Source organism: Lathamus discolor, chromosome 10, assembly GCF_037157495.1.
Source record: "Lathamus discolor isolate bLatDis1 chromosome 10, bLatDis1.hap1, whole genome shotgun sequence".
Classification (NCBI taxonomy): Eukaryota; Metazoa; Chordata; class Aves; order Psittaciformes; family Psittacidae; genus Lathamus; species Lathamus discolor.
The window spans coordinates 8,540,140-8,566,405 of NC_088893.1; the positions used below are offsets into that span (position 1 = coordinate 8,540,140).

The window sequence follows — 26,266 nt, forward strand, 5'->3', positions numbered from 1 at the left end:
ATTATACACTCTGCTACCTAAAATCTCTAGAATTTCTTTGCATGCTGAAAGTATACAGTACTAAAAGTCCTCACCTCCTGCTGTCTCCATGGTGTCAGGGAGATGCATTGTGGAGCTCCTCCCCTAGGATGGATGTGTTCTATCCCAGGGTCTGAAAAGGATTTTTCTTCAGTATTTGCTTACCTTAAATATTTTTGTCAGTGTTTCATAGTATGAAAATTAATGTGTTTTATTAACTCTTATGTTTATAGTTTAGTACTTTTGATGCCTAAAATGTAAAAATTTGTGGAGAAAATAGGTTATATGGGAGGATATTGATGATGAATCAATAACTGGAAGAAAAATGCTGCTAAATATCTTATTACATCTTTTTAAAACAGGGCATTTTCCTGTTCTTAGATGGGTTTGTGAAACTGCTGAGAAAATTAAAGACAAATGTATGAGCCAAACTCTCCCAAAATTAAGGATCGTCATTTGTTCTTCAATGACTGCTCAAATGACTAGCAACTCGGATTAGAGCAGGTCACTGTTTGTGTGGTACCTAATGGTCACAGTTTTGTTAGTGTGGCCAATAGGGGTTCACACAGACCCAGACATGCACCAGCTCTCCAGATTTCCAGTAGGTTTTTCTTTCCCAATTTTACACAGAAACCATACAGAAAAGAGCAAGAACATTTAAAAGAAATGTCTAGAGAACCACATGAAATAGAAATGGAACCTAGTTTCAAAATTTACTAATATAAACAAGTGCATAAATAAATGACTTGTTTATTTATGGCAAACCCTATGTAGTTCCTCTTTCTGGGTGGAGTATACATAAGAAAAAAGCGAATGTAAGAAAAATGGTGCCACAGGAGGGCACTGTCACTTCAGAATAGACATGAGCAACGATTGCAAGTCTGCCAGAGGAAAACCTAATCTTAAAATTCTAATTATTCTCCCTATTGAGTGTTTATACAAACACTGAAATGGCATCACTGACTTCTATGGCTCTGTTAATAGAGGAGCACTTGTAAGAACTAACCCAACTCTTTCATGATACAAATATTACCAAAGTATTACCTTTTGTGCTACAAGTAATGAGTATAAACTGCATAAATTGTTAATGAAGAACAACTGTGGTAGCAGAATTTATCTTCTTTTCCTCATAAATAACTAATAGATACATCCTTGTTCTCTCTTTTGTACTGTTAACATGGCCAGCAGTCTCATTTAGGCAGAGATCCCAACTATCACTGTTGTCCAGGGTTTTGGGGTTTTGTTTTTTTCAGGAATAAACAGGTAAATAGTAGTTTAATGGAAAATTCTCCTGTGTTCAGTCATGGTACATGGAAACATCATTAAAACATGTGATTCCTATAAATACCTCCTTTCAGGTAGGAACTATATTGTAAGCTCACTGTTCTCAGCACTCTAAGAAAACTCTCACTCTGCATTAATTGTATTAATAACAAAAAAAAAAAAAACAAAAACTACTCCAGATGAATTTTGTGGAAAAAGAATTTAAATGTCTAAAATATTTTAACTGAAATGTAAGGCTCTTATCATTGACCAGTTTGTTTCATGATGTACCCACACATAAACCAAGATGACTTCAGACCCAAAGGGTTTATTGTCGAAGTGGGCAATATTCAGATTTCTAGTGTTCTCTGTTATTTTTCTAGATCTGGCATTATTGCATCTTGCTGTGTATTAGTTCAGTTCCTTACAGTTCTGAGCTGCAGCTAAGTACCCAAATGTTACTGAATACAGTACTTCTCATTCTCCCTAACTCTTAAAACGGCAACCTACTGGATCAGTATTGACTATAAAAATAGGAAATAGGACCAAAAAAATCGTAAATGCACCCTTCTTTAAAAAAATAAGTCATGCTTGATGCCATTTGCATTCATATTTCTGTAATAATGAATAGTGGGTTGGTAAACCTGTGGGACATTCCCTGCAAAACAACCAGTTTTCTTCAGATTGTGTGCCTTTCTTCCACTTCTGGCACACTGGAGGACAGTAGGGTGACCCAAAACCTGCTACAAGTGAAAAAATGAAATTAAAACAAAAAGGGAACAGGGACAAAGCCTTTTCTCGTGCATGTCAAAACAGGTGATGGTACCAGACCTGCTCAGCAGCAGCTGGATTACTGCCTCCAGGAAGGCAGGAACAGGGGGAGAATGGGAGAGCAGAGTCAGACCTTTCTCTCCCACATTAGGCCTATGTCACCCTATGGACTACATTGTACACTGCAGCTCTAATCTAGGATGAAAAATCCTAATTTAACAAATAGTTTAATATTAGTGTCTTTGTCCTGATACATCTTCCTTTGGCTTTTGTCCCCATCTCTCTTCTTGCCTTGACAGGGTCTATATTTGGAATTTACTTGTCTTGGTGAGCTTACTGAGTCAGCCTCAGAATGCAGTTCAGTGTGACGTCTTGTACCGTTATGGCGGTATGAGGAAAACACAATATTTGCTGTAAACACACAGTTTTCTGCGAGGATTCAGGTTCAACCTATTCAAATTATTTTCTTGTATAAAACCTGAAGTGACCTTTTTTTTCTTTTGTTTTTTTTCTTCTTACAACAGATCAGCAAGTCCTTAAGTGTTGCCTAGTTTAGTACTAAGTAAACAGTACTTCTAAAATCTGTCATTTATTACATGAAGAGATGATCTGAGCTCTTCCAGTTAATATGTTTTTACATATATCACAGGCAAATATTTTTTGCAGAAGTATTTGATCACTGAGCATGAGTGAATTTTCATAAAGATAGGGCGGAAACTTGATCACAGTGCAGAACATAAACTGTTATTTATGAGATTTATTGGTGTCCACAGCCGGAAATGAGAAGTCTGGTGAAATGGCAAAATCAGAAAGAACTGTACCCGAGATATCTGAGCATGAAACCTTCTCATTGTCTCCATTACCAAATGGCTTTTTCATTGTTTCTGTCCTTCACAGTTTTCTTTTCTTCCATTGGCTCATTTTTAGACTGCAGAAGGGCCAGACGGTTTCAAGAAGTAATGAAGTTTCTTCCTTTTCAAAAATGCTCAACAATCTCTTTCCCTCTGAGGTTCAGCAGCAAAATACCACTATTGCATCATAGGGAAGTTATGATGTGACTAAAATACAGTGATTGTGTGGCCTTTAGGGCAAAGATAGAAAGAAAATCTGTCATGGCATTTTAGATGTTTGCTTGTAACAGACTTGAAGGATTGAAGTGGTGCCATTCTCTACCTGATGTTTGGCACTCACTCTGCCTGGGCATTGCATAAAGAATGGGTCGATTCATGGTCATGGATGGTACAGTATAGCAACTGCATTGTGATTTCATCCCAGTGCTAAATACCCATCCCTAAACAGAGATTAGAGCTTGATTATGTAATGAGGCAAAACAATATTAAGACTTTGACAGAGCTTGCACTGTAGTCCATTTATACAAGATTATCTCTGGGATTCAGATAGCTGCAAGCCTGGATTTCAATTTACATTCCAAAGGATGAATCCTGACTACATTGCACTGCAGGGTGAGGGCAGAGGATGGGATTAGATTTTCTCTTTTTGTTTTCTTTTCCTGTTTTTAAAGAGTAACGTGTATGTCTCTGTGTGAATGTGCTTGATATCAAACACCTTGATTTCCTGCGGGAGCAGGGAGGAGAGAACTGGAATTAGTTTATGTTTTTGTGAAATGACAACCCAGCTGATGAAACTCCTGCAAAATGAGATGAATCATTACAGCCATCCAAGCAAATGAAATTATTTTATATATGACATGACTTTCTGCCCCACAGTTCTAAATTTTGTTTGGTCCTTGGCCACTCATTCCACTTGAAATGCTGTTTTTTTTCAGTTCATTTGACAGAATGTGTTCCGCTTCTCATTAGTGTCTAATTATAGAGGAAAGAATGTAATGTCACTAGACAGTAATTAAAATCTTTTACTGTTGTTCCCACCTTCCCTTTGAATTCACAGAGACAAGATTCACCCTAAGAATTTCTTGTTGCTGAAAAATATCAGTATGTGCAAATGTAGTGAGAGGGATTGAAGATAAATTTAGGTGTGTTTGTTTCTGAGGTTCTAGCAATGAATACTGGAAGGTCAGAGGGAAGATGGACATTACTGACCCTGTATATTTACATGTGATGTCTTTTTTTTTTTTTTTCATATTTTGGGACATAATTCCAAACAACTGGTCTTTTTTGTTTGTTTTTGATGGAAGCTAAGCTACTACCTTGGCATTAGCAAACACAGGATTTTTACTGTGCAGGATTAGTGTTCAGATGTGGCAGCAGCATGATGTAATAGGTTGCAACTGCTGTGAGTGAACCATTATGCTCCACTGTGTAAATAATCTGCAAATTATACAACCTTCTGCTCCCTTTCCCATTACCCTCCCCTCCTGCTTAGGAAGCATCAGCCCAGGATGAAAGCTCAGCATCTCTTCTCTGAATCATTAGGAATGGTTAGGTTTCTAAATAACCTGTTTGATTTACTGTGGTAGAAAATTGGAACAGAGATGAGAAAATGTGAGAATGACCAAACTCCCAAGTAAGGTGAGGAAGCAAAGACTCACAATTTTGAGATAACACAACCAATTGTGATGCTGCTCTGTTAGAAATCTTGCTGTGCCTGAAACAGTCGAGTATCCTGTGTCCTTGGCCCTTTTGGATGTCTGGTTGTTATCTGAATACCTCAGAAAAAGCTGTGTGCTTCAAAATAATTATGCACCTCTAGCTAAGAGCTCCATGCGTGTTTAAAGCAATGATTTGATTAATTATGAATATTTGACCTGTTAGCATTATAATAATGAAGGTTTTGAGATATGGTGAAATCACCAATATGAGCAAATAAGAAGCATGTTTTATGATATTTCATTCATTTCAAGGTATCCAGATCGTACAATCACTTCCTAGCAACACCCAACCTTGTCTGCTTTTACATATAGGGAGAAAAGGAAAGAAGTGGTTTCCATACTTCACAGCATGAATTGCTGGTACTTTAGATCAAACACATTATAAAGATGATGAAATGGCATGAAATTAGAATTATCAAACCTATGTAAATTTTAGCATGTTGAAATTTTCAGCAGTTTGCATCACTAAAAAGCACCAAATGGTGGCTGGTTTTGTTTTACAGAGGTGGTAAAACACAACATTTGCACTATATCATGGGCCTACATAGCAGGACTTCCTAGATAACTGTGCAAAAGATTTGTGTGAAAAGTGAGTGTGGGCATCTTCAGGGGTAACAACATAAATTTGAGATGGAAAAATGGGAATTAAGCTAAAGATGGCACTTTGAGGCCTAGGTTAAAAACTGCTGACATGAGGTAGCTGAAATAAAAAAGTAGAAAGCAAATGGTCAATCAAAAGGGACAGACAACTCGCAAAGGGGGTCAGATCTCACGTGGGCCAATTCTCTTTATGGCGTCATCTCAGCTAATCTAAGACATCAGGCTCTGTCTGTGGTCAGTAGCTTAGTCTGTGGGCAGAACTGCTCCCATACTGGCTGAACAGGAGACCTACATGCCTTCTATGTACTCTACTGCAGGTGCTATAAAATTTCAGAAGTGGCTGAAAGTTAGCTACAGGTCTAGTTAGAGAATGCCATAACAGAAGAAAAGAAAGTAATACTTTCGGCCTAAATAGCAATAGTGTTACAGACATGTTAGAAAACTCCCTTGAAATCAGTAATGTTTAATGAGCTTTGTGCATGTCCTGTTTGCTGAAATGACTGGACAGGGCTAATGCAGTTCATAAAACACCATTTCTAGGATTTGCTTTTACATCTCTATAAATTGTATTGCATGGCAAAGGTCATTCTGAAATTCCTTTGAAAGCCTTCCATTCCGAGAGAAGAGGAATTTGAGGATACAGTAAATTTAATCTTTGATCTTGGTGTTTCCAGTTATTTTCAGAGCCAGGAGACAATATTACATAACCTGAGGCTGCAATAAAACTTTATGTTTTCTTCTACTTCCTCTCCAGAGGAGAGAAAGCATGACTGCATGGAGGCACTGTTCTGCAGGGGAGCTGCAGATTTCACAGATGCATTCTGTCTAAAGCCCCCAGAGAAGAAATATTTATACAAGTACCACTTGAACCAGCACCTCGCTTCCACTCAATGCACAGGGAGATTACTGGAAAGACAGTACCATAAACAAAGAGCCTGAGGGATGCTGGGAGGAGTACAACATGCCTGATTGCTTGACTTCCAGCACTAGTTTGGTTGGTTGGATTTTTTTAGAACTTCAATTCAATTTATTTTTGGCTTCTTTTTAATATTTTATAAGATTTCATCAGTGAATAGTTAGTTTTAAACCCCCAGGAAACCAATCTAAGTAACCAAGAAAAGACTGAAATTCACCTGGGTATGAGATCCTGGAAGGCAAAACATCAAGAAGCAAAAGTAATACAGATCAAACTCAACTTTCTTTAGAGTTTAGTTCAGAAGCCGAATGCTATGGGCTTCAGAGAGCAAGGGAATCTCAGTAATAAAAGATTACTTTGAGCACAAGAACCTAACAAAGATACAAAATAAATTGTCTTATTGGAAAACAATATAGCCCCAAAATATCTCAAAGGAGTGTAGATTATTGATTAGGACACTTGAAGCAGCAAGCAAGATAGGGTCTAGGCGCAGCTCTCTCACTGAACAGCTGTAGGACAATTATTTCTCTTCTCTAAACCCATCTTTCCTCCTGTGGAGGTTCTCTGGAACGTGTGCACACTGTGTTTCAACAACATCTGGCAGATTTTGCTCTAAACTTATGTGAAACATTTAATGGAAGTGCATGAAAAGAAAAATAATATTTTACTTAATTACATAACATTATGACTTACGTTTATACTTATATAAGAATTGTTCTGTGTCTTCTCACCCAAAAGGAAACTTGAAAGTGTTTGATTATTATTATTCTGTTTCTGGTGATATTAAAAATCACCAAGGTAGATATGGTCATGCAAATAAGCAAAATAAAATAAACTCACTAATATTCCTATTTAAAATCTGAGCCCATAATCAGTGCTATAAAGATTGGCTTGAAATTTTCTACATTTTTTCAAACTTTTTTTTTCTTAAAATACAAGAAACAAACAAATGTAACCCAGTTTTGTCACATTCATGTCTTGTCATGTTCTTGGGTTGCAAGAAAAGAAACAGGATGTATGCTTTGAAATTTTTTTATACAACGTGGAAACAAAGCGACACCTAAAGATGATACGAAAATTCAGAAAGCAGAATTTTGGGAAAGAATAAAAATTTCATGCACTGGGGTTTACAAAATACAAAAATATTAAAGGAAACACATACATGGGAGATGGATTATTTCATTGCTGTCTAGGATTGGATCCCTGCACCTCCCAGTGAAAAATCTGTCTGTATTCAGGATCTGGCTAAGCACTAGATTAGATGGGTTCTTGAGTGATTATGTTAATTTTGAATTTCCTGATACTCCTGATTCTGACAGGATACCCCGATGTAGTTGAAGGTAAACAAATCATTAATTTTGTAGTTAATTAAAATGTAAGTGCATGAACCAGGTAGTGATTATGCCATCGAGAGAGATAGTCCACAATTTTCAGTTCCTTTTATCAATGACAGATACAGCTGGCAGCAGTACACAAGTACATTTTAAACTTCCGTTATTTGCCTCTGTTGGATATTGACTTAAAATGAAATTACATGGCAAAAGATAATTCTGTTGCTTAAAAATTTGTGGTTTTATCATAAAGGCTTTCAGTGTTGAAAAGCTTGCAGAATTCTGCAGGGAATACTCCCAGTCAGCTTTCCACTCTACTTGTTGACATATTAAATTCTTCAGAAACCTGTTGTTTACCCACATACACAGTCAGGAAGAAAGTATGTTCACACACCTTGCTAAAATGAGTTCTAACGCTAACTTCATGTTTAAGATTTACCAGTACTTGGGCAGGAATTCCAGTGTTTATCTTAGTATTTATCTGCATCATAAGATAAACATGTAAATTGTTACACCAGGAAGAGTTGCTCTTCCTGTGTATGTGTGTCATAGCAGAGTAACCCCAGTTCGGACTGGTTGGAAGAGCAATGAGAGAATGAATGGGATTCAAAATTAATCAGTTTTCTAATCTGAAATGTAGGAATCCTGAAAAATATGCTGTGCTTTGCTGTTACAGAGGTCTGCATTGCTCAAAAAACAACTTTTCTTTATTTTGCATGGTCTATTCAGGGCTTGGGAAGAACAGCCTTTTCTGTCGCAGTGAACATATATTTGTTGCCTACCCTCTTTCTGAGCAGTACGTGCTGTCTTGCACAAGTACATTCTCTCCCACATGAGCTGTACTTGTCTCCATGCAAATAGCTCTATTGCAGCAGGGTACTGCCGTTACATCTTTCGTATGCATGTATGTGTTTCAGGAAGGTATGTATCTGCTTTGATATAGTCACTAGGATTTAGAGCTGATGCAAAGTCACATATATTGCATATAGTTATACATACATGACTTTTAAAAAGCTTTTAAAATAATATAACTCCTACACACAAAAGCTTAGAATGATTTTCATTAGAAGAATCTGGATCTGTATTTAGGCTCACTTATTTGAGAATAACTTTTATTGTCAACACTTTGTAAATGTCTAAAATGTATTAGAAGCAGTCTTTATAACATCTAAGCAAGCCACTTACCTCTAAAAACTATTTTTCTAATGAGAAATGCAGAATTTCAGAGACATTTTGTTCCATGTTCTTAAGTAGATAAATCCATTATATTGCTGTAAAATATTGCCAGATTACCTAGAAGAGTGCTCCAGAGTTCACACATATGACTATTGAAAGTAAAATATCTGAATCATATTTCTGGGGGGGGGGTTATAACTGCTTAAGTCAATTTTAAATAAAAATATCAGAAATGTATTTGTTTTCCAATTTGAGACATTCCTCTGGACTAATGTTTGAGAGGTAGCCAATATATCAATCCTCCTGCTATCGGTCTGCCTGAGGAAAATGCCTGCTCTGTGTGCGGATTCCAAATTGTTTCTGGTTTCATAAGGATTTTGTCTTGCAGAAACCAGGTGCAAAATTCCAGCAATGTGCAAATTAATCTTGTTCACAATCACAGCTAACATGTAACAGCAGAAACATCCGCTGGTAAAAGTAGGTGTTGCAAAACAGTCTAAGGTGTGATTGGAGAGGAAATGAAAAGGAAAAAGCTAGCTTTAATAGAACAGTTATTTATATGCTAAGAAAGGAGATGGCAAACGTGTTTGAGTGTATTTTTAATCTCTTGAGCTTTCTAGGAGGATATTATTGACATTGGGTATAAAGTAAAATTGTTGGAGTAAAGAAAAAGAAGCTGTCAAACCCAGATTTTCTTTAGCTATTAGAAGAGGTGGGAAATTATTTTTAAAATCATAGAACAAGAAGAAATAAAAGGCACTGAAGCAGAAGGAACTAGGTTATGGTTACAATAGTAAATACAGAGGTAAAAAAAAAATGGTATCAGAGGTAGTGAAAGAGGGAGACAAACTATGAAAAATGGCAAAAAATGAGATTATATTCTAAAACTATACTTATTGCCAAGAGCAAGAGAGGCCACAGGCCTTCATGCAACAGGCCTGAATGGAAGAATAGAGATGAAGAGGATGCTTAGTTTGAAGATCATGTCTCAGAGACAGCTATGATTCATGAATAATTTATAACCAGTATTGCCATTTGAAGTCAAACAGATCAAGCTTAGGATGTAAAAAAATTCTTTAAAGACGACAGATACCATCTTGAAGTTTCTGTTACCAGCTTCACAGGAATAAAGGTAAAGCTTCTAGATGTATGTAATCACCCTAGTCCAAATCCTACAAGGTATTTAAATGGTTTGCCCTTTTCAAGAGGAGACCTTTGAAGAACTATTTCTGAAATAGACATATTCAGGATAACATTCACAACTACTACAAAACAGGTTCCCCTGAGAGTCTCCATTCCATGTTGCAGTGTGAATACTATCACATTGTATGTTTTCAGGCCAGGAATTGCAACCTCTTAATCTTTCCTTAAAAGTGAGGTTATAACACTGTGAATCCCATGGGCTAGATCTTTTTAAGGCTTTCTTCTTTTGGTGTTTGAAAAAGTTATGTCCTGCAAAGCTTTTAAAAGTGAACTGGCAGTTCTGCATCTGAAATACTGTGTGGCATACAGAGAAGGATGCATTTGGAGTCCTGCAGAACCGAGGAGTGTACCCTCCACATTGGTAATGTAAGGTGAAGTCACTGGAAGTTAGATCTTTGTAAGGTCTCCTACGTTGGTTTTTAGAAGTTCAGGTGCTGTGTTTGTAACTCCATGGAGAGATAAGGCTGCAACTGGTGTTAGGCACCAGAAAAGGTTAAGATGCTTTTTGTATTTATCTGTGAAGGTTGCTACCATAAAAAACTTAAGGTTTGAGATGACAGGTTGGATGCAGAAATGATGCAATGATCATCCATATCTTGCAGGAGCAGCTTGTTATAGAGATTCCCATATGAGACAAAGTTAGTTATGATGTTAGTTCAGATGCCATAAGAGACAAGGATACTCAAAACCCAAGAGGCAAAGCAATAAAATTGCAAGCAATAACTTCTTGCACCCAACAAAGTGCTTGCTTCGAAGGGGCTCATAGTTTTCAGGAAAGGATGTGGATATGGAAATGCCATTGCATTTCCTTCAAGAAACCAACATTCCCATCATGAAATGCAGCAATGCTCCTCCACTTTGTAGTGCCCAGCAGCAGGCCTCCTGCCTGGTCCAGGTCTGCTCACCCCATTTCCCAGCAAGTGCTTTGCCATTCATGTGCAAATACTGCAGGTGGAAGAGAAGGGGTAGCCAAAGCCAAGAAAGAATTTAAAATACTTCAGTGGAGTGAAAAAGAGAAGTTGGAGGTTTGCTTTTTGTCATGACTTTTAGTTTCCACTGTGGAAATGACAGCAGTGTTCTCAAAATGCATCCCAACAGTTCCTAGCTAGATGAATTTTAAACATTTTATCATTTCTAGAAGTAGAATAAGTTCAAAAGAAGATGACTGATGGGAGGTTTTGAAAAATACATGTTTTACTGATTTACTTTCCTCCCTTTTCTTGATCCTAACAACTATAAGAACACCTTTTTAAGCAAAGTGAATGTTTGAAAATATGAACACAGGTGTAAACAAAGCTCTTTCAAGCATCTCTCAATGGGAACCAATCTATTTGTTGTTTAGTTGTATTACTATGAGCAAGCAACCATGATCTTGGATTAAAATTCCACTATCATGGATATTATATCTAGAAGAAAAAAAAAAAAAAGTTTGCATATCCAAAGCAAGAGAATTATAAAATTAGAGTTTTGCCATAGAAAAAAATTATATTCTTCATTGTCTTTTTCTGAAAGGCCTCTTTTTCCTTTAAATATGTTTTCATATTGAATTTTAAGATTTGTGCATGGAGTACATGTAACTCTGTAACAGCCGTACCTGTGGTACAGCATTCAGACAGGCATAGTAACAATTATCATATGTTTATCTTTGATTTTAACTAGTACAGGTGGAATAAACCTCCTTCATTTAACTCCTTCCTCTATAAACCTCCTTAACCTCAATAAACCTCCTTCCTTTAACTAGCCTAGTCTTTTTGGCTCTGTATATGAAGGACTAGCTTGGGCTGATTTTTTTTAATTTTCAGAGGTGCAGGAGTAGTATATTATTTCAAGAACATTTTTATGTAAAATATTTGTTCTCAAATCTGATAGAGAATCTTCATGCAAAAGTTGTCTATGATAGAAAATTACTCTGTCTTTAATTCCATACAACAAATCCAAACTGTTTATCTGAACTGTGCATATAATAATTGGCATTTTTTGACCTAAATATATTGGGCTGTGCACATCTCAGATTATTTCATTTGCTTCCTCATTTCAGTTTAATTCTCAATATTCTTATTGTGATATTTTGGCTCATAGAGCTTGAGTCCCATCCAGAGGCTGGAATTACAATGACATGTGAAATGTAATTTAAAATGAAACCAATACTGAATAGCTTTTTTTTTTTTTTTTATATAAACCGTAAAACTGGTACTGGTAAAGCTTCTGTTAAAATTTAGAGAAGCATATGGCTTTTTGTCCTCTTCCTCTAAGAGGAAGGGTTTATTATCCTAGGTCCTCCTTGCTTGTAATTCTGAATATATGGATCAGTTACAACTATTAAGACAGAAGCTGCAAAGTTTCAAAAAGACAGGTAGAGGGATTTGAGGGACTCGTGTAATGCTCCCCTATTGTTTTCCACAACATCAGCCACCCCTTACACTTTTCCTCCAAGAAAGGTTAAGCCATGCATTTGGTTCCTGCTAGACTCTGGAGAAATGTCTTGGAGAACACCTGCAATGAATGCTTCAGCTGCTGAAAAAGCTTCAATTGGCATTTATGTGTTCATTAAACAGTAAGGAATTCTGCCATACATCCATGAGATGCAAAGCTATAAGAAATCAGCTCCTCTGCTCACAGAACTATTAATTTTTTTAAATTTTCCCTAGAGAAAAATATCTTACCACACCAGGGAACAAAAGTCCATTATAGACTTTAAAGGATGTGGCACTAGGAATGAGGTGGGCCAGAGAGAAAGAGATAAGAGGCAGAGACTTTTTCCTTCCCAACTCATCTAAACCTAGTTATGCAGTTTTTGACAATTACTATTTAAAAAAAATAATAAAAATTATTTCTTCATATTCAATAATATTATTACAGGATGACTAGAAATGACAGTTATTCAAGAACTCTTATTTCATTGCTCAAATCCTTAGCAGTAGAGCAAACATAGCTAAAGTGACAGCATGCTGTCATGAACTGCCCTGGTTATTGCTACTGCACTTGTACAACCAAAATGAAGATATGCAATTCCAAGGCATTGCTGTTTCACTTTATGATTTTGCAGCTGGATCAATCTAATAGCTCTGTTCCAGACCAGTAGTTTGGTACAGTGATATAAGAAAAGAATTTTTGGTGAACTACAAGGGTGGTTGGAAGTATTCCAACTTGTTTTAGTTTGTTTTTAAATAAATGTCACTGAGAAGGAGCAGAAAACCATCTAAAAATCACTATTAATTCTTTATTGATTTTATATTTTGTATTTTGCATAACTAGAGAAGGGATGTTATGGTGAAATAGTTGTTGCTATCAGTAATTTGAATGGACAGGGTATGAACACATTTTAGGATTTTAGGAAGGGGGCAAGGGAAGAGAGTTTTCTGGGAAGGGGTTTAACCTACAGACTCAGAGAACAGAAGCAACTTTTATGACTGTGTTACCTACATAATATGACTCTACTTCCTCTTCAAACTCTCAGTTCTCATTCTCAATTCCTCTTCAAATTCTCAAGATTACAAGAGAAGCAGTTGAGCTACAGTCAGCAAGAACACATTATTTGCAATAGTTTTGATTTTTTTTTTGAGTCATAGAACTATATACAAGAAAGAAAAAATGGCAATTTGTTAACTAGTTTCATGATCATTTCTAGTCAGTGGCATTGACACACACGAAGGGTGTGGTGGCATGTTGGTAAGTTCTCTTATGTAGGGCATGATGCAAGAAAGTATTATTACATAAATTTTATCCTTCAGCTCCTTAACCTTAATTATGCAGTGTTCTTGAGAGTAATAAAGAACTCACTTAATAGACTCTATCACTTTCTGAGGTAAGTGGCATATTTATAGCTTCTATGGTACACATGAAAATGAGGACAATTATGCCTTGATGAAAAAAGTGATGTTAAAACACATGTTATTTACAATTAGGAATTTATTATAACAATAAAAATGAGGGAGTTGGAGTTTGTGAAACATTAAACAATAATGACAAATATTTGAACATTACTCCCATGCTTAATATTGCGCCACTACATTCTTCTGTGTGAATGAGTTCTCAACGTTATAGGATGGTTTTATGGAATTGTAGGTAACACATTTAAAAATGTATGTAGAACGTGTAGTTACCAGGTGCTGCGGAGAGTTTTAGAAATTTTTATCATAGACATTTTCATTTAACACCGTAGTCTATTTACTTTTTGTTTCTCCTGTTTTATTTGATACAAAAAAATTAAAAATCAAAGCTTACTGGTAAGATCTCTTTAAACTTAGTGATGTTAAATTGGTTGCATTTGCATTTTTCATGGGATATTTGGCTGGATTTGGGTATTATTAGCTCCCACCAATGCTGCCTGACTCAGATACTCTTGTTATGCAGACATGTATGACTTGCTTCCACTCAGCCTTTCAATTACATCTATTCAAATACAGTGACAATGTCCCCCAACAAACCAGCATCTTATCTAAGTAGGTTACTAAAAATGCTATTCAATGACATGAGATTGAGAAGCCAGAAACTGCATTTGCAAACTGAGGGGATTTAACTGTGTAGGAACAGCCTTAGAGGCATATGTTTATTATTTAGGATATGTATGTGTCCCAGGGAAATAGAAACTTATTTCAAAGGAGCTACCCCTGCACTATGCAGATCCTGATTGTTAAGCTATCAGCTTCAAACATCAATAAACTTACTTTTCTCCACTGAAAGAGCAGGAAGATGATGAGTAATGTAAGACCAAGAGAAAAAAACTCTGAAAGAAATTAGCTTGAAATCATTGCACTGCAAATATGGGGTTTTAACACAAAAAGGTTCTAGAAATAAAACAGTTAGGAATGTTGTGCTGTGCTATGCTGTGCTCTGCTGATCAATGAACAGGTTGCACAGATTACCTTGTGACTCTGTACCTGAAAGGCTGAAGTGCTCAGGAACCCTCCAATTTGTCACAGGATTGCTTGATGTTAAATTGTTTAAACAGCACAATAAAGCATGTATTTATTTAACTTGAGACTTTAAACATACTTGATCACTATGAAGAAAAATCTTTTTAAAAATGCTTAATATTCAGAGCTTTTTTAATGTTAAAATTATTGTGAATATGCATTATTCTTTAAACCATTGTGTTTAATCCTTTGGCTCAAAGATCTTGCCACAGTTCATTGTAAATAGGTCTAGCTCCAGAGGCAAAGAGTGGAATTACAGTGTTTTCTTTTGTGATATTGTGACAGTTTCTGTGAAAATCAGTCAGCAGATGGAGAATCATTATTTTATTACCAAACACGAATTAAGAAAGGGAGTGGGGATGTTAATATGCTTTGCGTCTCAAAGAGTCATCAGTACTCGTGAAAATATATTCATACGAGCATTAGGGGTGCCACAAAAATTTGTATGCTAGTAATTTACAGGAAAAGTCTTCAGAGATAGAATCACTCTGTTAATCTGCTGATTTTTATCCTAAAATTAAAAACATTTAAAAATGATGTTTATTCTTAAATAATTTAGATTATCTAAAAGACCTAATTATTTTATTGATATGAAATTAATAAATGTTATTTCTTAAAGCCACTGTTGTCTTATATCTACAAAACCGTATTTACTACAAAACCAAGCCTTTGATATATGTGCTTTTGCAATTACTCTGCATTAGGTTCAGTGCAAATACTTGTAGGATTCCACATTATCTCTTATTCTTTGGTTACTTGTATATTAATCCTTTTTATCTTTACCTGACCTTTCGAAAGCTCAGTTTAAACTATAGCAAGCTATGCTTTCAGATATGGCAAAGCTACAGAAAGACAAACTCAGGAAAATAAATTTGACCCTCAAGAGTGTCTGTTCAATTGAGAAGACTCTTGAGAGAGTGGATTGAGAGAGGTTTCAGGCCCCAACAACCCTTGTCTTCAGGACCAGTCATGATTTCACTTTGATGGGCTGACTCAGTTGACATTGAGTCTAGGAAACACTGAGAGTAAAAAAGGGCTGAATTACTGTCACTGGAATTTTAAGCAAGCCTTTAACCCCTCTCAAAAGATAAAATATAATATTCAAAGGACCTTTCAACTCTTTATGTGTTTAGTTATAGGGAGGTGAATTTGAATGCCTAAACCTGAAGCTATACAGATACAAACCTAGACAGAAAAGTTAGATTCTTTCAATCTCAAAGAATTTAAAACATACTAATTTCACAGGAATATTGAGGTTTAATCCCCTGCCTATTAAACCATTCCGATCTAGCCCATCACTGCAAAAGAGATAGTGAAGTTGAGGAACTTTTGTTCTCTGAATGTGTTTTGCATTAACCCCAGAGCTGTGATGGCCCCTCAGTCCTCAGTCAAGCTTTGTCACTACTACCATGGCTTGGCAGTTTTCACTGCTTACATCAAGCGCTTTACAAGGAGTCTTACAGCACTTAACATTATGGAAGTACAGCTACACTTGCCACATAAACTGGAAAGATCCTTTTTATTGCTTATAACTGAGCATGGGACAGAAAAACAGGTCAAAACTAGCTATTAATTACATTTATTATTTGGATCCATGGGCTTTCTTGTTGGATATGTCATTTGTGTTAAATTCTCTGCTCCTTGGCCTATACTATTAAGGTGGCATGAATTTTCCTATTACTCTGCTGTCACAGGAATGGGCCCATAGAGATTTCAAAAACAACTATAGATCAGATGTTGAAAAGAGTCATTTGGGTGAATAAAGGAAGTGGGAAGGCAGCTGTAAAGGTTCTCTCAGGTCTTTTGGGATGCTGCCAAGGGCTGAAGCAGCCAGTACAGAAGAGTCCTGAATGCAGTTGCCCAAAATCCTGCCCAGTCATTTCAGGAGAGGCTTCTGTCCCTCTTGTCTGCAGCTCATTGTCCGGTTTCTCAGGAAGCTTTCAGCTTGTCCCTGTCATCTTGTCTGCCTCACAGGGATTATATATGGATAAATGTTTTTTGCGGTTCTGGGAAAATGTGCGTGCTTTTGTAATCTTAGATGTCTGCATGACAGGGAGGAACCAAAAAGCCTGCTTACTGAATTAGTTCATTTATGCAGTCATGTGAATTCATCTATAAAGACTCATTTGCCACACAATTAACCAGCTTGGACGAGAAAGTGTAGAGTATACAACAGGTATGGGAGGGACGGAATTGTACTACAACTTTACTCTTTGGAGACATAATCCTGAAATATCGACTAATTATTTTCAGTGAACAAACTTTTCAACAGTTACAATTTTAGCAAACTTGCATTAATTGTTATGGTTTGATGAATGATTGAGCAGATATTCATATCTGGGTTGAGAAAATATTGTTATTCATATTCCATAAATGTGTTTTATTCATTATCCTTAAAAAAAAAAAAAAAATGCACGAGTAGTTACCTTAGCCTGGTTGTATTCCCTGAGAGCAATATCAAACTATTGTAAACTACAACCAGAACAAAAATCCTTCTATTGCTCACAGAATTGTGAACCTTCATAATGGTGGTATATGAAAATTAAATAACTAAGCCCTCCTGTATTTTCTTTCATGCATTTTCTTTAATGATGTGCTGGATACAGTAATGTTAAACTGTGGCTTATGTCAGTTGAAATAAGGGAGAGTTTAAAAGGGGGTGAAAGAATAATTTATAAGAAAAAATTACTCTCTGGTGCTGTCTTTCTGGACAGGTGACAAGAATGTTTATGTTGAGACTAATATTTTAAGGTATAGCTATTCAGATACTTTAGGGTTATCTTAAGGTATTTGCTGAAAGCTAAGAATTTCTTTTGAAACAACAAACATAAAAATAGGCCTTTCAGTCCGTTGTGTCTGCCTACTGCTTAAATGTTTCACAATCCTACAAAGACAGTATTCTTTTAGCAAGTTTGTTTAAGGTAATAATTTAATATAGCTTTTAAAAAAAAAACAAGAATATTGAGATAAGTTCTCTCATAAACTGTTAAGACAATAATAATAGAACAATTTAATACTAGGCTGGGCTTTCTGACTTAAAGCTTCTGTCATCATTTGCTCCTCTTCAAAGTGGATACAAAGTATGTTTAAATTTTGCCAAAAGCAAAATGCTGGTACTAGTAGTGTCTTGTACCTATTCACTAGATTAAAATCTTCGGACAGGGAAAGTTTTCAATTCTCAGGGGGAACTCCCTAACTATGCCATAGGCTATAATCAGCTCATGCTACCACCTGGAGCTGTATATGAAGATGTCATGGATTTCTAGTCGTAGTGACAATCTGCCTAGTGGCCATTTTTTGTCAGGCCTATTTCCCAACACAGATCTTTACATATAGTGTGCACCTGTCACATCATGCTTTGACTTAATAAAGAAGCATAAGGAGAAGACTTCTGAGGGTTTTGAGCATTGTGGAACCTCTGGGGACTGCACGCCTTCCAACAGTTCAGTTCATTACGATACAGCATTAACACATAGAAGTCTGCAAATACATCCTCCTCCACAAAATAATAGCCTTGACCACATTTTCCTGATAAACCAGAAACCAGACCTGGATCTATTTATGTGATTTAATAGATGCATAGGAAGATAAATATTTAATTGCCAATTTGACACTGTTTATCAGTTACGAGCAATACACTCTCTGATACACAGTTCCGATTAGCTCTGTAAAACACAGAACAGGAAGAAAATAAAAAGGAATTTATGGATACTGGCTCACCAGTTGCATAAATCCTGTGTAGCTTGTTGAATAGTTATTTATTGATTAGTTTTATAGTGCCTTTGTATCTAATTAAAAATTCAGGACAGGTTGTGTGAATAAGAAATAGGCAATGTCATGTCTAAAAATGGAACTACCCAGTTAAAAAAATGAACTGGGAATACCAGAAGCTCCATCTGTCCTGAATAATTACACGTTCACAAAATGGTTTGCATAGTGCAGTATTTTGTACATGCAAAACCAGTGGAATAGTGAGTAGAAATGCAGTCTGTGCAGTAATTTTGTGAAATTCATGGGAACTTCTTGATGGACAGTTTCAAAATCTAAGGTAGTCCTTTCCTCCTGGTCTGAGGTAGGATTTAATAAGAAATCTGACTTTTCTGCAGTCTCCTTAAATATTATGTGGCAGTGCTGATTATTGTTATGGTTTAAACCCAGTGTTTGTTTTAATTCTTTGATCACCAATTATATTTCCTTCCAGACTGGTTCCATACTTCCAAATGTTTTCATAGGGCATATTTTCTAAGCCCTATACTTATTATACCCTCCTGCACTTCTCTGTCTTTCTTAAAATGTTGCCCTTAAAAGTGAACTTTTTTAATAAACCATTTGACTTTAGTTTTTCAGAGTAGGACAGTGGACTTTTCTCCCAAATTTACACACAACACTGATTAATGCATCCCAGAAAAGGTGGGTTTGGGTTTGTTTGGTTTTTTTTTTCCAACAGAATCACATTCTCTGTCCATGTGTACTTATAGACTACTACAGTTCCCATAATTATTTACACAACTGCTGATCTGTTTATATTTGTGCTCTTGCTTATTTCCTTGCTACAATCTTTTCCTCTTTATTTGAAGTAATTAATTAAAATTTTTGGAATTTTCATGTTTTCCTGTTCCCAAAGTGCAACATGTCCTGGATAGGCATTAACTACTAATCCAGTGGGATTTTGTAAATCTGATAATTTTTTTTGTAAGGACTACTCACCGCAGCATCCATCCAAATTTTAAGAGTTGGCAAAAAATCTCTAGAACATGCCATTAGTTCATCCCTCTTCTATTCGAGAACCTCACTATCATTCAGTGGATGGGGCCTTTTACTAAGAGCAGAAAGGTCACACAAGAGAAATGGTAGCTTCTTAATAAATGACTGATATGGGCTGTTTGAGCAGAGATTAGAGACATACTTAATAATACAATAAATCTTAAACCTATATCTCAGCTTACAAGTGTATGAGGTCAGCTGTAGCAGTTTATGTAACTCAGATTATATTATGTCTTAATATGCACTTTATTGCAAATAATCTGAACTAAACTACTGCTCTTTATGCAGCAGTTTGTAGTGAAAAATCAAGCAAATATATATGCATAATATCTTATTAACTATACAGACTATTTAGTCATCTTAATGAAATGAAACATTCATAGGACAGAAGGTTGAGAGTTAACTCTTTTAAGACCCCACCGTTAACCAGCTATGGACTTCATTAGCTCAGTAATCTCTTAGTGCTTGGTCTGTGACTTTTGAAGAAAATGAGAGTCACATTTGAATGTTGAGTTTGGAGTGATTTGAATTTGAAATTGAAAGCTGAAAATTCAGGATGACTCACTTCAGATAAGAAACTGACAGCATGGTTTATAATAGTGCAGTTGCTTTTTTCTGTTGTTATTGGGATTTTCTAAATTGTAAGGGACAGAATTCCCACATCTGTCCCTTTCAGCTAATCTTGTTTCTGCAGTGCATGCAAGGGAAGAGCAGCAGATAAATGTAGTTACTTCATCAAGGTCTTCAAATTTTATGAAGCTTATACTCAAATAGTTGTCGTTCTCTGCCCATAACTCAGCCCAGATCGCAAATATACTTTAATATTCTCATGTTATGGCATGACAGGAAAATAGGTAACAAAGATTGTAATAACTAGTCTCAGCCATCCTTCCCGATTCTCTTCTTTCCTCCAATCATAAAGTAAGCATAGCTCTCAAAGACTAGTATATGTTAGTCACTGGAGGGCATGAATCTGAAAACAAGAATTTGTTTTGAAATGGAGTAAATGAATATATGAAAAGTTAACTCCAGTTTCAAATGCCTTAACACTATTCCCAAGCTCTTTCTGTCTGTAGCTGTTCAGTCTCATATTCTCTAATTCCCCCTTCTTGTGTTTAGGTTTCTCTATTTTCTGCTGTCATCTAAATTTACTTTTGTGGAAGAGTTTTGGAAGTATAGTCCTCTTTCCAACATCTTGTGAATTGTCCCATTGCCTCCTCCACTGTACCTTGGCTCATTGGCATTTAGTCATTAATTGGTACCTAAATCCTATTATGCACAGCACTGCAATTAGATGCATAAAGTCTCAAGACTTATTTTAGAAATACAGGCATTCAAACATTTAACTTGTGTACTCAGGCTGCACATCAGTTGCTAATGAATTTGTAAGCTTGGAATTTTTTTCTTTTCTTTTGGGAAACTTGAAAATGTGTGCATGTAAGAGAGTAATCATAGGTAGAGTATGGGTCTAGCTGAGGAATAGTGGACTTACGGCAGTTCCCAGCATGCTAAAGAGGCACTTAAGTAGAACAATAAACACTCTTTAGGCTCTACCAGCATTAGCAAAATATTTGTAGTAGACAGACCAGATTTGTGACAATCCCTATTTTGTTGTGGTCGTTTTTCACCCACTTTCTAATTATTTAGGTACTGCACCTAAATCAAAATCAAATCCAATTTTCTGCATCCGTATGGTCATAAAAACAAAAGGAGCAAGGGGAATCAAACATAAGATAACTGCAGCAAAAGAAACGTATATACAAGACTTTTCCCCAAGGTTGTATACTCAGCAGGTCTTTGAAAGCAGCTCAGCAAGCTGAGTAGCTTTCACAAGCATTTTTTCTTAGGAATCTAGTGATGGCTGGAGTGACTCTTTGCTGCTAAGTTCATGCTAGTTGCTAGTTACTTTTTCTTAAGGCAAATTAAAAGGGTTGGTGTGCGTCATCAGATTAAAAACTAACGATGCAACATAATGGTAGTACTCCAGGTGATCACTATGAGCTTGAATGGCTGAAAAAAGAAAAGGTTTTCTTTGCATGGGAAAGTATAGTTTTACTTTGTGTTTTACTGTTTATTTCCCAGTATGTGCTTTTGGTTCACCAGTGCAAGCTGTGCTGAATCAGTGGATCTGTAGCTTGTAGTACGTTTTTATTGCTTTCCACCTCCAGCCCCCACCCCCCTCCCCCCAAAAAAAAAAAAAGAAAAAAGTTTATGAGAGAATGGCTCAAGCAGAAAAGAAAAGAAAAGTAAAAAAGCAAATAAAAGAAACTTGAACTAAGGCTGAAATAGTTTTCAACCTGAGCACGTTGAGACATTTGGCCACACTAGTGTACACTGCTGCCTTTTGTGCTTTGCCTGTTCAGGGGCAGTCTGAGGTGAGATGTATCGCTGTTTATATTTCTGCTTTGAGAGCAATTCCACCATGCCATGTGTAACAACGGTTATTAGCAGCTACAGCTCGCACACACACTGCTCTCTTTTCTTTTGCACCTTTATTTATATTTTTTTCCCTGGGAAAATGAGAAAGGTCAAATGCTTTCTTGAGCAGCTGACTATATCTTCCTCAGCTAAAATGGCAGAAGATGCCATAAGGTAAATGTGGCTACAGCTGTGAGGCTTCGTTGCATTTTTGCCCTACTCATAAGACTACACATGTCATTTGTGCTTAATGTCCAGTGATTCAGGAGTTGGAACTTGAATTCATTCTCAGCCCCTTTGTTTGCACCCCAGTGTAAGGCACAGTGGGTTTCTCTCCGCTCTAGTGTATCTCACTTTCCTTTTGAATAGAACAACAGTGCTGATCTTTTGTAAATAAAATGGATGGGGATACTTCTTGATATTTCTTAAGATATTTCTCAAGTCTGAATTAACACAGATGTCTCAATTTAAATCAATATATTTGCCAGAAAAAGAAAATAAGGTAAAAATCAAAATAAACTGCAAAAAAAACTGGTTTCATTTCACTAATCTTTTTGAAAGGGAGAAACCAAAGACAAGATATATCATGCACATACAATATTAGTATTTCCTCTTTGCATCCTTTCTCATATTCATTGATTTTCTTTCCACTGAGAAATAAAACTATATATATGTCGAGAAGTACGTATTTTCCTGCTTAGTTAGTAGTGTTAAAAATCACTATTTTTATTAAATATTGAGTACTTGCTCATTTATCATTTTAAATCTCATTACTTGTTTCCAAGGAGACAGAAATATGCAGGAAAATCATCTGAGAGTGATTTGTAAGGCTGTTCTCTTTAATGAGAGTTGAATGTGCCCTGTTTTGAGGAACAAAATAAACTTGGAGCTGCTGTAGTAAAGAGGTTGGGACTTTGTATTTTATTTCTGTGCAGACCTACTTTCTGCAACTAGAAGCTGGAAGGGGGTTGTAAAATATTCAAATCAGTATCACGTTCTCATTTAGTGGCTCAGCTGTGCTGTTTTCTACACTGAAACAGGATAGGAAGTTCCCTTGCCTACACAGCCCTTGCAGTAGTAGCTTTCTCCTGACAGTTTTAGGTATTACCTGGGGGACAAGAATGGACAGTAAACAACTTATTTTTCTTCCTGTGTAGTGTTCTTCAGAAATACTAAAGCCTGGATGGTTCCATAGGTATTAAAAAGCCCGTCATTGTTCAGTGAAGTGCCAATGTTAACTTCTAAACTTCTAAATCTCCTTTTTCTTTCTGTTAGTGAAATCCAAAATTAATCTAAATGTAAGCAAATCAGTTGTCTTACCTGAAGTAGTCTTCACCACCTCAGTTGTATTTCTTAATCCTGTAAAGGAGAACTGGTAAAGCCTCCAGGATCTGGTGTCCCCCACCTCCACAGAGCTGCGCTTCCATTGGTAAATGATCTCTTCCCTTGGGTAGCCATCTTATTGCAATGGAAAATACAGAATGCTTTGGTTTATAGTCATCGCTAGGGTTATGGTGCACTTTGGGGAGTAAAAACACTATTTTCCAGTTCTGGAAAAAACTAGAAAAGCTTATTGCAAGTAAATTATAGATATGTTTTTCTCAAGTTACTTAGTAGTGCCTTTTAATGTACATTTTATTCTATTTATATATAAATCAAAATAGCACTTTGGATAATTTTTTTCTACTTTTGTGGACCCAGTAGGATGCAGTTTTGCCCATCCTTCAATTATGGCCAAAAAGTCTGCAGCTGTACCAGGAATTCATACCTTGAGCTGTTTGCAAAATGTCAAACTTTTGACTCAAACTATTGCAATAGTAAAACACTCATATGGAGAGAGAAAGCAACAGGCCATGAGACTTTGATTCTGGTAGTAAACATTTCTACTGTTATGCTGAGTTATTATCATAAACGAATCACATGGGTTCCAGAAATTATATAATTTTCTATATAGCATTCCTCAGTTTTATTTGTGAACATATATGATACATACACTTGAAAATAAGGTCAAAATAAAACTGAAAAACATTGGTCTATGTCTAGTTAAGAACATAATTCCCACTGACTCCTAGTATGTAAATATAAATAATATAAATTTATAGTAAGTTTTTCACAGTGGGTAAAAAAAAGGGATATTTCTAAGCATGTTACTTACAGCTTGAAAATTCCAAGGGGCAGGAATGAGCATCCATTGGGAAGTTGTGTAACTGTAGCTGACACTCAGCATCAATTGTCAGCCTGAGGAGAAAAAGATCAGGATATACAGAATGCACTTGCGAAGTTTGTCCTGAAAGCTACATTGTGGCAAGCAAAACAAGATGCAAACCAATATATATGTATATTTAAAGCAAAAATAAACCATTGATAGGTATATATTAATTTGGATATTCCAAGCACAGGAAGACATCATGGTTACTGATAAGCAGTGTTTGATTTTTGTTACATAGGCCCTAATCATCTACTTTCTGGACTGTATTAGAATAAGGTACTAAGGTTCTTTTCCTATGCATCTCAAATAGCAGCATTACTCATAACTAGCAAATCCATAAGTAAATATACAGGTCATCTCACGAACAGTGACAAATCTCTGTCACAATGTGCCATAATGCAGCAGGGAAATGTATTTTACATGATAAAAATTCTATTTTAGAAATGATGGATGAGAGTATAAATTTAGACATCTACATCCAAGACAGCCATCTAGACTACACTGATAGCTAGTGGAAAGGTGCTCTGAGGATGTACTTAATTTCATTCCAAAATAAGATATTTAAATCAGAAGAAGAATATACTGAAAGGTGTTTCTCTCCACTGAATATCAGGAGCCACCTCCATGATAACTCAGGTGGTGTAGGTGATCAAGTAGAGATATGTACTTTTAGAAATCCAAAATTAGACGAGATGGTATCCCTTCATGAGCCAGCTAAAAACTCTACCATTTTTCATTCACTCCCTTAATTGTTGCTAGACTATACATAGCTCCAGCCCTGCCATGAGCTGCCTGGTACTTGCACTTTGGAAAGGATGGAAGAGGTGGGATGAGAGAGGAAAAAAGGGAAAGGAGAAAAAAAAACCCAATTTTGTTGGCTCAGGACAAATGTCCACCAGGATCCCCAGGTCAGATTTGACTCCAGATGAACTTTAGCTTCTCTAACCCTGTTCCTCAGTGCTTGGTCAGCATCTCTGTTTTCTTCCTGGGTCACCCTGTCCCTGCTTCCACCTCTACATTTTCTTTTCACATTTCCTAACTGCTTCATTTCCTTCTGGTCAGGCTGGACTGTTCTTGAGCTTGGGAGGAAGTGATTGAAAAAAATCAGCCAGCTCTTCTAGAGCCCTTTTCTATCCAGGACAGAATCCTAGATCTCTGCTGATACTATCAAATCTGACTTCTGGATTAATCCAGGTTGAATCTTTACTGGTGCTTGCCCCAACTCACTAGAACCAAATATACATTAATAACAGATAACTGTTTCCATCAGATATATCTTTTTCTAATGAGAGAAACTGAGGAGGTTGAAGAGAAAGGTAATGAAATTCAAAGAAACAGTAGTGTAGCTAAGTCCAAATTTAACATTTCAAAAGCAGACGTAAGATCTTCTTTATCAGACTGACTTTGATTTGCACTGGTTTTCAACTCCAACAGTTCTCTTATCTCTTCTGGAGATGCAATATGTAATGAATCTAAAATAACTATGAAATAAAACTCCTTTTTGTAATTCAGACAGTCGCAGCAATAAAAGGTTGTCTTAACTGAAGCTTCAGATCTATTCATTAAAATTATGATGCGTATACTTTTCTTCAAAACTTAATTCTTAGCACCCAATACAGCAAAAGTGGAAATAACAGTGAAAAAAATGCAGTCTGGAAGTCAGATGGCCTTATGTCTCACAGCTTCAATTCTGTACTGTGATTTAGAATTATCAATTCTCTTGAACAAATGCTGTTCTTACCTACATTTTACGTAGCTTTAAATGCTGCGTTACATGTCAGAAAAAGTAAAAAACTCACTTAGGATTTTCACATTTAGGAAGTATCTTATGGTCATTGGGAATATGGTATTTGAGTTGTTATATATTGCATATGTTACACTTAAATGTAGGAATATGCATAACTTCATCATTGAAAACATAGTTTTTAAAGGCAATCTGTCTCAAAAGGAAAGCTGTACACGTGACTGAGGAATCCACACATGAGCATATCTAGTTCAGATTCATGAAGATTTTAGTGGGACACGACATATCTGTCAGTTTTGGATGAAACCTTGAATGACCAATGCTGAAACGATAGTCCTTATTCATAAGATAATTGAGGAATTAAATGC

At 36.2% G+C, this 26,266-nt stretch overlaps 1 protein-coding gene across 1 annotated transcript in view; it reads right to left on the minus strand.

Annotated features, from left to right (window-relative positions):
* The window catches only part of GABRG2 (gamma-aminobutyric acid type A receptor subunit gamma2), a 65,140-nt gene that overhangs the window by 11,534 nt on the left and 27,340 nt on the right, over positions 1-26,266 (minus strand). Inside the window, exons 5-6 of the mRNA XM_065690254.1 lie at positions 24,101-24,183; positions 23,266-23,403 (exon numbers count right to left, since the gene is read on the minus strand). Of these exons, the coding sequence (XP_065546326.1) occupies positions 23,266-23,403; positions 24,101-24,183 (221 nt within the window). The remainder of the gene's footprint in view (positions 1-23,265; positions 23,404-24,100; positions 24,184-26,266) is intronic.